This window comes from Camelus dromedarius, chromosome 9, assembly GCF_036321535.1.
Source record: "Camelus dromedarius isolate mCamDro1 chromosome 9, mCamDro1.pat, whole genome shotgun sequence".
NCBI lineage: Eukaryota > Metazoa > Chordata > Mammalia > Artiodactyla > Camelidae > Camelus > Camelus dromedarius.
The window spans coordinates 35,579,156-35,593,354 of NC_087444.1; the positions used below are offsets into that span (position 1 = coordinate 35,579,156).

The following is a 14,199-nucleotide window of genomic DNA, read 5'->3' on the forward strand; positions in this document are numbered from 1 at the left end:
CTGTCTGACTTACTTAGTATGATAATCTCTAGATCCATCCACGTTGCTGCAAATGGCATTGTTTCATTCTTTTTTGTGGCTCAGTAGTATTCCTGTGTGTGTGTGTGTGTGTGTGTGTGTGTGTGTGTGTATTTATATATACCACATCTTCTTTATCCAATCATTTGTTGATGGACATTTAGGTTGTTCCACATCTTGGCTATTATAAATAGTGCTCCTATGAACACTGGGGGTGCATGTATCTTTTTGAATTGGAACTTTCTCCAGATATATGTTTTCATGTTTTAAAGAATCTCCATACTGTTTTCCATAGTGGCTGCACCAAATTACATTCCCACCAACAGTATGGGAAGATTCTCTTTTCTCACACCTTCTCTAGCGTGTAATCCAATAATCTTTGAAGGGACTAATCCAGAATATTTATCCTTAGTACTCCAAAATATAGTATAGACTACTAGTGATTTTCTCTAATGTAGACAGCCCTACTACAATGAAAACAGCTATCAATTTAAATACCTTTACTGGCCAACAATTACAGCAGAACAAGGAGGCAAACCCAAGACATTTAGTGTTCCATGAAACAGATGGTGTTTCATTTGGGTATACATTTATTTGAAAGGTGGATACAGTTTGGAGAATGCTACTTTGCTAAAACTGATGTTTCCCAATAGTTAAATAACATAGTAATACATTAAAAATGGAAAAGCTAACATGAAAGTTTGGCTAGAATAATTACAAAAGAAAAATTGATTTTTGCATTACAAAGCAGTTAGCAGATAATGAATAAAATTGTTTCAAGAATACCTAAGAAGTCAGTTTCTCGTTTTTACTAATAAAACATTAAAATTATTAAAAAGTCAGTGTTCCAGAGCCTTGAAAATCAGCTCTTTCATTAAATGCATTTGCTGGAGTTTGAATATCATCTGCCCGTTCCCGTCTTTGCCCTTTGGACATGCCATTCCCTCCACATAGAATACCTCCACCTTCCATCCCTCCCACACCATTCCATGTCCTGCCCTTTCTCACCTGAGAGAAACACATTCCTAACACTTGTCCCTCTTTCATTGCAAGTTGTCTCAGCATTTGTCTATCACTGGTATGACATGCATGAAACAATTTGGATTAATTTACGTGCGGTTTATTAGCATTTATAAATCCATCTGAGGTACTTCTTAAAAGTAGGGTTTTGGAGTTCATGTTTTCTTTTCATTTCTTCCAGAGTGCCCAGCAGAATGTGGGTATTCAATGTGAGTTAATAAATCACATACAGCTATCTATATTTTTTTGTGCCCAGCATGAAAAATCAGAGACAAAGACTGGAAGACATTAATAATAACCTTCAGACAGATGCAACAACACAGAATCCAGAGCATAATTTCCTGCATATTAAGCCAATCATAATGATAAATCCTACTGGTCTTTAGACTGCTAGCTTCTTTTTTTTTTAATTGATTTATTTTTATTTTGTGGGGAGAGGTAATTAGATTTATCTATTTATTTATTTTTAATGGAGGTACTGGGGATTGAATCCAGGACCCTCATGCATGCTAAGCAGGCATTCTACCGCTGAGCTATACCCTCCCCTCTTAGACTGCTAGCTTCTTAACCTAAACTGATCAAAGAAGCAATATACTACAATGGTTAATAATAGGAGGTATGAAGTCTGATTAATCTGAGTAACTAACTTGTCTCTACTGCCCAAGTGCTGTAACCTTGGGCAAATTATTTAATTTTTCCAGGCCTCAATTTCTTCATACTTAACATGGGCATGATGCTACCTGTCTCACAAGGCTGTAAAAAGAATAAACTGTAACAATGCCTGCAATGAGCTTAGCAGAGCAAAGCTCTCAATAATGTCATTATTATTTATTTCTATTGTTTTAACTTCTAAAACTTCACAATTAGCTACAAAAATATTTTAAGCTCTACAGCTTCAATGTCTGCTGTTAGCGTGGACATAAGTTTGCCTGGCAACCACCCCATTCAACGTTTCCTAGTCTGGTGATGCTGCCCATCTCAATACACCAAGGAGGGGCACATGATGCAGGCCTAGATCACAGTCTCCATCATCTTGGCAACAGTTGTACGTCCAAGGGTAGACAAAGTAGAGTTAATCAGAGTCCTTCCCAGAGACTGAAGGTGCTAGAAGAGAAACTTTCATTTTTTTAATAGTGGTTATTAAGTTAAGGCAATACATTCCTAGAACTGCCGGCGCCATCTTGGCTGACTACACAGAATTAGATTCTCCACAGCAGATGCTACAGCCAAGATAATTTGAGCCTTTGGATCCCTGTGGACCTAAACCTAGATCCACCCCTAGTTTTAGGAGTTATATGAGGCAATACATTCCACTTCAGCTCACTCAGCTCACTTTGGTTTGGGTTTCTACAACCAAAATAATTCTTACCAGAAAAACTGTTTATGTCTATTTTGATCAACAAAGATTTTTCTCCACACCAATCTATTTCTAACTTTAAGGCCTATCCCCAAGCTCTATATATTTTTGTTGTCCTAGTTATAAAATGATAATCATAATGCATACTTGAGAAGTTGCTTGAAATTTATATAAAAGTGACATTCAAAATACCACTAAAATAAATGCTGAGAATATGTGCATTTTCTTTCAAAAAATTTTTTTAGTTGATCAACTGATTTCTACTAAAAATAAATAATTTATTATTCACTTTGGAGTGTCAAGAGTTTTTGAAAAGCTCCAACTAGCTTTCCTATACCTAGGCAAATTTATTCTTCTTGCTTTCATTTTACAGCCGTCCATAAAGTTTCCAAATCTCTTAACTCATGGTAGTTTCTCGTTTAATCTCTAATACCATCTTCTGATGCTTTTAGAACATCATAGTGGACGTCTGTTGTTTATGTCTGCGTAGCAACCAATTCCCCTTCTTCTGATAACATCAACTTGATTACCCATTGAGAAACCCCCACTTTCAGTCTATGTGGAGCCACAGGAGTTGTCCTACTCTCTGGCTCCAAGGTGAGCACCTGATGCAGGCCTGGCCAATCACAGCATCCCATATCTCTTGCCACATGATGGGAACATGAGTGAGCGAGGTCTGACAGAATGACTGGGAAAGAGATATTACAAAGATCTTAGCTCTCTTCTAATTAATTTATGAATTAAATACAATTTTAAACAAAATCCCAAAGGATTTTTTTTTAAAGATTTATAAAATCATTTAAAAACTTATCTGACCTACTGTATAGCACAGGGAACTATATTCAATTTCTTGTAATAACATATAATAGAAAATAATCTGAAAAGAAAATATACATATGTATGTATACGTTTAACTTAATCACTTTGCTGTACATTTGAAATGAACACTGTAAATCAACTACACTTCAAAAAAATTTTTTTTAATTTATCGGGACAAATAAACAACATTAACTATAAACCTGCAGTTGTTTATTGCTATTTTTCAAATTTTTCCTGGCTAGTGTAGTCCACTTGAATTATCAGATATTAAATATTAATGTTACAACATACAGTGTGGTATGTTACAAAACAGTCAAATAGAATATAACAGAAAACCCAGAAATGAATCACAGAATCCAAAAAACAAAATATAAAGAAATAGTGCATTTCAAATCAGTGAGGAAAGGACAGGTCATTCCTAGGGTGGCAGATACGTAGCATGTGTATTGTACATCACCCTGGCACATGCGTTGCAGACATCGCTAATCAAACATAGCACGCTTTCCAGCTGAACCCAGATATGGCTTTGGAATCTTTGCCCACATGGCACTCCAGGCAGCCCTATCAATCTATCAGTTATTGCATGCAAAGGGATTATTGGACAAATGCTGAGACAATCAATTAACTATTTGGAAAAGTAAATAAAGTTAAATCTCTTGCATTCCATATGCCAAAATAAATTCTATGTAGATTAAAGAGTTAAATGTAAAAAATGAAACCATAAAAGGACTAGAATAAAGCTATTGCAAAAGAGTATTCTCAGAGAGAAGCAGAGAAGCTGTAAGATGAGGAGACATGAGTGGGAGTGGAGAGCAGTGTCCTCAGTGTTGCTTGGGTTCTAAGGCCTGGCTGCTCAGCTCTTCCTGGAGTCTTGAGACCTGTCTGTATCTAGCCTTTTATATTAACTAGCTTGAATCAGTTTCTGTGCTTTGAAAACAAAAGAGCCTTGAATAAGGCATGTGCATTTTCTTTCAAAAAATTTTTTTAGTTGATCAACTGATTTCTACTAAAAATAAATAATTTGTCCAAGTCTCTTTCAGTGAAAAATCAAAGCTTCCCATTTTCCAAGTGTGAGATGGAACATTTTATATACATGACAGATTAATTAAATTGAAAGATATAGGACTCAACTTTTTCATCTATCCCATCACGTTTATTTTCATAAAGCATTTTTTTAATTTGCAAATTAAAAAGAGAGTCAGAAGGCAGTAGAAAGAAAAAATGTTGCAGAAAAGCCAAAGTAATTTAAAATAAAATCTTCACTTCACATATTCTCAACTCGTTATATGTCAAAGCATTCTAGCAATATCTTGGGAGCCAGATCACAGAAACAAAACCAAATTTGAGTTTTGTAACTCTTTACTTTTTCTAAAAGGCCAGTCTACTGACACCATAATCACTAGCATTTTGTTCATAAACAAAATTATCTCATGAGTTTTGTTTTCACACTGAAATCAAACACCAATGTTACGAAGAATCAGTATATATTCTTAGAACAGCACTTTAATAAAGTAACTAAATCAACTATATTTCTCCAGACACAAAATATTAAACTCACCTGAATATACCATCACTTCTCCAGAGGAAGCCTAAAACTCCTTTCTCTAATCTAGGGGGGAAAAAGTCCTTTAAAGGAAGAATATGCTCTCATGCTGTGTACTAGATGTAATGTTTATGAACTAAAATTTTTCTTCTCAATCCCCACAGCCAGCTGACATAGTTATACTGCCTAAGTGCTTTATAACAAAGCTGACGGTATAAGCTCAACGCCCTCCCAATTATTTCTACCCCCCACCTTTTTTTTTTTCTGGTAACAACTATTCTGCTGTCCTTGGATAGAAATCTCAGGGCTAATTTACTATACCCAGTCTGCCCCACATCCTGTCATTTCTTCCTTCAAAACAGTGGCTCTCAATTTTCCATTCCAACATCTCTGTGGGATCAAACGCCTGTGCTAGTAACAGAGGCTCAATGCCACAGATTCTCTACAACTTTCCAATCTTTGGGTGCACGGGCAGTCAGAAGGAGTCTGGGTAAGAAATGGTTCCCAGAGGATTCAGCTGTCCCCTGGCAAGAAATCATCTGCTTTAAAATGTTTCTTGAACTGAATCTTCCTCTCTATTCCCAGTGCCACTACCAACTCCCCCTTAAACAGTTATCACCTCTGCTCTGGATTGCTTTTCACTGCAACAGCTGTAGTTTTTCCTACCTTTGCTATTTCCTCTTTGCATTGTATCCAGTGCATCTAGTGCTGCCAACCCAAAATTCTGTTCCCATCATGTCACTTCCTGGCTCAGATACGGATTGCATCAGTTCCCCATCCCTTCTATCTCTTCAACTTCTCCCCTTCTCTGCTGGCCTTTTCTCCTTGCTGTATAAAGATGTCCCAATTCTTTCTCATTTAAAACAAAACAAAATAAAACAAAAAATAAAAAACAAATCACAAAAAAAAAAACTCCTTGGATTGTTCATTTAACTCTAGTTATCATCTTTGCTTCTTCTACTTTTCTGAGAAGCTTTAAAAAAAAGTATTGTCTACTCACTGCCTTCTGCTTCTGTCCTCTGCTGAAACTGCTCTTATGAGAATTCTAACAATCTTGTTCTCTCATTACCAAATGCAACTGACTTCTTTTTCCTTCTTTACTTTCTTGGCTTCTGTAGCATCTGAAGATGCTGATTACCGCCTCCTTTTGGAAACTCTTGCCTTCCTGACTTCTAGTCCACCATCTTCTCCAGACTCTCCTACCTCCTGGACCATCTCTTCCTCCACTCTCACTTTATATGTAGGGGTTCTGCAGGGTTCCATCCTAGTCCCACTCCTTTCTTTCTCTCTCTTTTATATTTATTTATTTATTTATTTATAAGTTTACAATGTTGTGTCAATTTCTGGTGTACAGTATAATGTTTCATACATGTACATACATATATTCCTTTTCACATATTCTTTTCACCGTAAGTTACTACAAGATATTGAATATAGTTCCCTGTGCTATCCAGTATGAACTGTTTATCCACTTCTCTTTTTAATTTGCACTCTCTCTTAATGATCACATCCACACTTATGGCATCAATTACCACCTCTGCCATAACATCTCATAAATCTTCAGCTCATTTCTGACATTTCTCTTGACTACAGACCTGTCCCTCAAACTGGCTACCAGCCTTTTGCACTAGGTTGTCACACAGGTAGCACAAATTCAACATGTCCAAAAACAAACTTCTTCTCTCCATGCAGAAATCTAGTTCCTCCCTCATTCGTTTTGGTTTCATTGTTATTTGCTTTCCCAAGCTAGAAATCTAGCGTTAACCTCCCTCTCCTTTTCTCTCTCCCTCAGCTCTCAAACAGATCATTTGGACTTCTTGTTTCTATCTCCTAAATATTTTTTCAGCTTCATACTGTCCTGTCCAGTCTCACTATCTTTATGGTGCCAAAACAGCCTAACTGCTTTCCCTTCCCTCAAGTCCTGAGCACTTACATTCCACATCTGACACTCTGGACTTCCTTCATTTAAAGAATTTTAAAACCTGGGTGGCTCCCCAGGCCTAAAACTTTTGACAGTACACACCCATCAGTAAAAATGTAAGTCTACACCCTCATCTATGAATATTCATTAATGCATATATATTATAAAACATATACAAAATATAGAAATCAAGAACGAATGAGCTAAAGATGAAATAAATACACTAACTATATCCCTGACGAAGTCCTACTATCATTAGCTACTATATAACTCAAAGTACAATATAGTCTTAGGGTGAATTTCACTATTAATGAAAATATGTTAATCTACATTTCAAATGGTATTGTTGACAATTTCATTTTTTAGGCTGACTTCTTGACACATATGATTACCTTGAAATGTGACAGAGTTCCTACGAGGAGAAATGTAAGCTCTACTTTTTTGTTATTATTTGTAGTGTTAGAATTATCTTCAATCCATGGTTTCTTTGTGTAAATCTTTAAGCCACTTGTTGATTTTGTAAAGATTAATTTAGTTAAAAGCAGATAATATAACATAAATCCACTCTATCAGGCTCAAGTAAACTCCAGTAAGTTGCAGTATGATAACAGCAGACAAATTAGGAAGGTCACCACTTTCAATTCCTCTGCTTTGTGAAGCTTCCACTTTTCCCTCGAGACATCGTCTTGTATATTGAGTGTGTAGTGACACCTTCTTCTAAGACTGAGTGAGAAAGCCAGGGTTATCGATACATTAAATATTAATAAACCTCAGACTCTTCTTTTTTTTTGGTTGAAAATATAAATTCCACTTAGAGATGACTGCTTGGCACTGCATACAAGGCCCTTGATGATCTGGCTTCTGCCCATCTCCCCAGCCTGCTCTCCAGGTACACACTTCCCACACCTTTTCATGCTTCACTTCCAAGCACCAGCTACCTACCATTTTCTTTCCTTTGACCTGCTGTCTCCTTTGCACTTCTACCTCTGCTTTCAGGGCAGCATGTGCTCACCTCCTGTAAAGCACTTATCACAGCCTGCTATAACCGTTTCTTTACTAGCCCAAAGGGCAGGGCTTCTTCCCAATTTTGAATTCCCAGCATCTACCGCAACACCTTGTTTGCAGTAGGTACTTAATGCTGACTGACAGAATGAAAAAGGTCCAAATTCCTCTGGCTGGCTTTCAAGGCCTTGCATAATCTGTCTCCAATTTATCTACCCAGCTTTATTTTCCTCCCCCAGGTCCATTCCTATTCCCCTCACTTCCTATCATAAGTCATGCTCATTTCGGCTTTGCAGAGGTTACCTCCTCAACTTGGACTGCTTTCCATCTACAGAGAAGAAACTCCTTCATGCCTCAGATGAAATTATCCTTTCCCCATGAAGTCACACTCAATTCTTCCATCCCGCAACTGATCACCTCTTCAGTGAACTCTTGAGTGAGTACTACACACGTCAACAATTATTCTCTATCTGGTAGTTTTCTCTCCCCAATTTCAGTCTAAGTTTTTTGACACCAGCAACCACATTCAACTTCTTTTGCACACTGCACATTTTACACATGATCTCTCACAACACATTGTAATATGATGATGTGCAGGAGAGGCTAGAAGTTCTGACTGGCTGTTTGTAGGTAGCAAAGAAGAAAGCACTGGATTGGGTTTTTGTCCAAGTTCCACCACTGATTAGTTAGGCAACCTTAAACATACAACTTAAACCTCTCTGGTCATTAATTCTTCCTCTGGAAGATGAGATCTTACAATTTTTAAAATTCCAGGTAACAGTTTCCCACTTGCCCAAAGGAAACAACATTTTCCTCCAAGAATCAAGAGAAATTCTGGAATTTTCAGTAACTCACTTAACATTAATGAACTTCAGTATAATCATCTACAAAACAAGGACAAACAGCCCACTACCTAAAAGGACTGTGAAAAGGTCAAATGAAAAAATACACATAAAAATGCATAGATCATTTTAAAATCCTGATTAAAAACAAACTAAGGCATTATCATACAATTTGGTGGGAAACGCAAGCAAGCATTATTTGTTGTTCAGCTGGTTAGGACAGTGTGTTAACCTAGCCAAGGGCAGTGGCTGGATCGTTGAATGACTCAGTCAGCTCAGAACAGCAGAACACTGTTCCACAGCCACTGGCTGCACCTCATCCTTATGTACAAAAATACACATTTGATCACAAAGTAAAGTAACCTTTATCCTAGAAGGACTATACAGCAGGGAATATATCAGTTGACATTACTGAGTTTATCAGTTGAGATCTAAATTAAAGCTGGGTTACAGCTTCTAAAAACATTCTTAGAATTTTCATAACCACTCTGTATTAGAACCAATAAATTTCTCATGTTTTTCTAATAATTTGGAGGTGATATTTTAGCAAGAAGGAATATATAAGAAATAATCTGGTTACAAAGACATAGCTTCTCATATAAACATGTCTAATCATTCAAGTGAAACACGAAGAAGTGACTTAAACAAAAGGAAAAAACACAAACACAAAATGTCCTGACAATTTAGTTGTTCTTTAAGAGACAGATTAATGAACATACATGCAAAGTGTCAAAGAAAATGTAAAATATTTTTCCGAGGAGACTCTCAACTTCTACAACATATAGTGAAGAAAGTGGCAGCATAGGAATCCAGACTAGCTTCTTTAAATTAGCAGCCTAATAATGTCAGAAGTATTTGTTTACATGTCCCCTAACATATACAGAGCCAGCCATGCTATATACAACACTCAAAATCTCAAACTATGCTAGATATAAAAATTATTTTCAATTCTGAAGTTAAATTTCATGCCAGTTCACTTCCTCTGTATACCTAGACGTAGTAACAATAATTTTCTTTTCTTTTCTTTTCTTTTCAGTAGACTTAGTAACAATAATTTTTGAATCATATTCGCATAGTAAAAGGTGCTTTTCCAACAGTATTCCAATGAGAATTCCTTCAGAAATACTGATCTTTTCTCAATATCAGACCTTTAGCAGGACACTTATACTGTCTTTCCTAACCTCCTCTAGAACACTTTTCAGTGTATAGTTTAATTCACATTCGTTTAGTCCATTTCATAGCCCTAAAAATATAAATTCTAGAAGCTTTCCGGACAGACTCTATTCCTAGCACACAGGATATAGTAAATTCATCAAAAAGTATGGTAGAAGATCATCTCTCCCTTTTTGCTGAGAATCTGTGTGTCAATGTGTATCTTAATATCAATGCTAACAGTCAGTAGTCAAAACTACAAGCACATGGTTAATTAGCAAGTTTTAAGTTTCTGACCAATAAGTGTGAAGGAAGAGGAAAAATCAGAGGGATAGAAAACTAAATGCGAAATTTAAGGATAAAAATGTTGGCCTATATAAGAGACGACAGAAAAACAGGAAAACAAGATTAGGACAAGATGTTTGCATGCCAGAAATACAAACTCATTCTTAACCTGTTCACCTAAAGCAAGTCTTATTCTTACCATGTATTTCTTTTCAAGCAAAATAAGAGCCTTAGATTTTAGCAACTTGTTATCCTGGCTATTCTGAGAGTGTCTTTGTTAACTTGACAAGAAGCTACACATCTTCATGACCCAGTCCTAACTTCCTCACTCAGACTTTTTCATTGTTGCTGTTTACTGCTGTATTCCCAGTCCCCAAAAAAGCTTCCAGCACATAAACTGTCAAATGAATAACAACCCTGTGAGGAGGTATTGTTACCATCCTGGTTTTACAGATGAGGAAACAAAGGTGTAGCAAGGTTGAGTAACTTGCCTAGGGGTTACAAACCACTAGCCAGAGACACACCCAGGTCTGGCTGACCACAAAATCCTTATTTATACTCTGCCCTAACTGGGCAGAATGACTTCTTCACGTCTCTCACTCGTGTCTTCACTGGCGGCAGCTTTCTTGTTAGGGAAAGGCTCAACTCCAGCTTCCCCATCAACCTTTCCTGGGCATCCTCAACCTCTGATCCCCACGATGACCTTCCACTGACCTCTCTCCCCCCATCCTTTGTGCTGCGCCCTCTCCTGAATTCTGTTATAATAGTGCTTTTAGCCCTTTACAGTACTTATTTCTTAACTCTCTCTTATCTCAATTCCAAACTATCCTGAGGGCAGGAATCATGTACTGTCTTCAAGTGGTAGAGTTGAATAAATGTTTGATATATGAATGAAAAATCCCTATAAATCCATTCTCCCTCAGTTCCCTAACCACAGGCAACCAGAGACTACAGATTTCCTTTGCTTGAGAGTGGCAAGGGCATGCCTGAAATTCCCTGCCCACAGCACAAAAAAGCATCACTGTGCTATGCTAAGGCAGTTATTCAAGTTTTGAGACATTTAATGGAAATACCATACAGTTTCAGAATTTTAAGGGCTAAGCATAAAATCTATCTTTTAAAAGTGGCCTACCTGGTTGGGATACCAGCTCTCGATTTTAAATGTTTGACTAGTTCAATTAAATCACTGTTTTCAGTGATTTTGCATATTCTAATTAATTTTATTTTTACATCCCTTGGCTTGAAAGTGCAATTTCATACTTCCCCACACATAAAAGAACAAAAACCACTTGTCTTTTAAAAATGGGAAAATAAAAAAGACCCTGTATGTTAGGTAAATAGGCATTCAATAAATGTTATGCTGCCATTTGTAAACCCTCCTTCTAAGAGCACATGTGACCTATTTTTAGGCTAATCAATATGGGAAAGCATTTACTAGATAATTTTCATTTAACTGGTATAAGTACTAGGTTCAAGTTATACTTAAACAAAAACTGGATTTTTTTTTTAAATATGGGATAAAGAGTTGAAATGTCTGCCCATCACCACTGAGTACAAATAAATAGTACTACATTCAATATTCTGGCGTTAAGAATTTATAACCAAATGCTTACTTAGCCCAATTTCAAGGTACACATTTAAGGTAACAATTTTTTTTACACACCCACCACCCAAGCCACAATCTATAATTTTTATCCTTTTATTAACACTTATTTCTGAGCAATGTTTGTAGTTATATCTCATTTAGCCCAACGAAAGTGCGACAGAAATAAGATTTATAAGTAGGATATTATAAAGGTGGGACACTGGAATTTCACAACTGGGGCACATTAAATCATTTACTTGCATTTGGGAAACTAACATTTTCCCAACTATTTACCAGAAGATTTGGAAAAAAATGAAAATCACTTTGCCACGCTGTATTTCTGGCCTCTCAGTTTGATGATTGGTCCCTTCATACCTCCACTCCCCCACCCCTTTCCTGCTGTTCTTTCTTTGCCAGGAATACCCTCCTGACTCATCTCTGCCTGTCTATGTCCATCACTTCCTTGGAGACATGGCTCAAGATTCAGCTCCTTAAAAATTCCTCCCTGACCAATCCAATTTCCACTACTTTCTACCTTGCACTCCCTCGGCATTTATATAGTTTGCACTACATAATCTATAACTTGTAAATCGTTTTGCATTTTTCTATCATTTCCCCAACTATACACCAAATAGAGACACACCATCTTTTACATTCTCTTCTATACAGCCAGCAGTAAGTGCTTCTTGAATGACTGAATCACAGGTGAATGACGATTGAGATTTCTGAAGTGAGAAATTGGCTTTTTCATCACATTTACAATACTCTATCACCTTCAACATGCAAGAGTCCTTCAAAATGATGAAATTTTAATTTTGCCTTAGTTCCATAAATTCATCATAAAATACCCAGGTAACAAATCACATACATACTTAAACAATAATCCTGGCTATTCAAACATAACTTGAGATTTAACATTTCAGGCTTCTAAATGCTTAAAGCCTTGAAGCAGCATGCCTGTGAATGGTAGGAAGCTGGCACCAGTCTCCTGCAAAAGGGGAAAAACTCTAGTTGGCAGTTAATGTTCAAACATGTGAGCCTCCACTGTTAAACAAGGCTCATTAACCACACAAACTTGCTGTTTCAGCTTTCTGGCTTCAATGAAGTGCTATGATCTCCTTTGGTTATTGTTGAGAGCCAATGATGGGTTAAATTCCCATAAATTAACCAGCGTTTTGGTGGTTTGTCCAAGCATCTGGCATCAGTGTGGACGATTTTTATTTTTTATTTTTTAAACAAACCCGCCCACCCTGGAGAGCCAGAAGTGAGCGATGAAAGCGCCAACCCGGCACTTTTCAGAATGCAAACGGAGACCCCTCCAGAACTCCGTTCCGCCTCCCTCTAGTTCTTAGTGCCAGTTTAGCGTGCAGAGGCGGAGCGTCAAGCGCGGCTGCTTTTTACTAAATCTCAAACGAGCTTTCCTTGGGGACTGCAAACCACACTTAGGCGGCTGCCCAACTTTTCCTGCAAGGAGCATCAGTTTTTCCATTCTCAAAGCCCCAGCAAACCGGGTCAGGGAGATCTGGGCCACTAGCAGAGGGAAAGGTAAGGACTCGGGGAAGGGGTTCGCCATGCAAAGGGGGCAGGATGGCAGAAACAAAGTGAGCGCCAGCCAGCCTAAAGCCGCCCGCCCGCCCGTCACGCTCACCTTCCAACAGCACCTCCTTGCCCGCGCGCTTCAGCGCCTGCACCGCCTGGTCGTGGGTGGCCTGGCGTAGGTCGGTGCCGTTCACCGACAGGATGGCGTCTCCCAGCCGCAGCGCCCGGCTCTGGTCGGCCGCCAGTCCCGGGAAGATCTTGGAGATGAGGATCGGCATCCGGTTCTCGCGGCCGCCCTTGATGCTGATGCCCAGGCCGCCCGCCTCCTGTTTCACCACCCGCACCCGGCGCACCGGCGGTGACGCGCCCGCCTCACCACCGGAGCCCCGCGGCGGCGCGGGTGGGCTCGGGGGGCCCAGGCCGCGGCTCGGGCTCCCGGGCAGCGAGTCTCCGGCGCCGCCGCCGTTAGGGAGGCCGTTGAAGGCGGCCGCCCCGGGCCCTAGAACGGGCTCGGGCTCAGCCGTCGCTGCGTCGCCCGTCAGACTCAGGCTCTCCCCGCTCAGCTCGGCCACTACCCGGACCCAGCGCTCCCTCAGGAGCAGCTCTACCAGTCCCGCTTTGGTGGCCCGCGTCCACACCGCCATGGCCGGCCCCGCTCCCGCCGCCGCAGTCGCAGCAGCTACCCTCATTCCAGTCAGGCAGCCTCGGCGCTTCCCCCTTCCCGCCCGAGGGGGCGGGCCTGGCCTCTCCCACTGTGGAGATTCATTATTCATAAGAGGCCACGCCCATCTTCCGGAGGGGCGGGGAGAGGCCGGCCGAGCCGCTTCCGGCAGGTTAAGGAGTTGTCGGCAGTCCAATGGGTTACAGCTCACCGTGGGCAGCTCAAGCAGAGTGGAGCTGTCTCACGTGCTCCCTCTGTTCGGCACCCTTAAACTCCTGACCTCTATCATGCAATTCACCGGTGTTGCCTGGGCACGGAATGCAAAATCAGCTTCGAGAGGCACTTTGCAAGTCTGCAAGACCGAGTTGCACATTGACTTTTGCACTGTTTGGTTTATTATATTACTGAATGCTCTGCCGTGTGCTCCTTTTGAGGCTGGAGATGAGCTGAATAAA

The 14,199-nt window shown here is 39.5% G+C and overlaps 1 protein-coding gene across 1 annotated transcript in view; it reads right to left on the reverse strand.

Moving 5' to 3' along the window:
- Positions 1–13,816, reverse strand: part of SNTB2 (syntrophin beta 2) — a 90,061-nt gene extending 76,245 nt beyond the window's left edge. The window contains exon 1 of the mRNA XM_010979226.3: positions 13,193–13,816. Coding sequence (XP_010977528.3) covers positions 13,193–13,772 — 580 coding nt within the window. The 5' untranslated portion in view covers positions 13,773–13,816. The remainder of the gene's footprint in view (positions 1–13,192) is intronic.
- Positions 13,817–14,199: the final 383 nt, after the last annotated feature.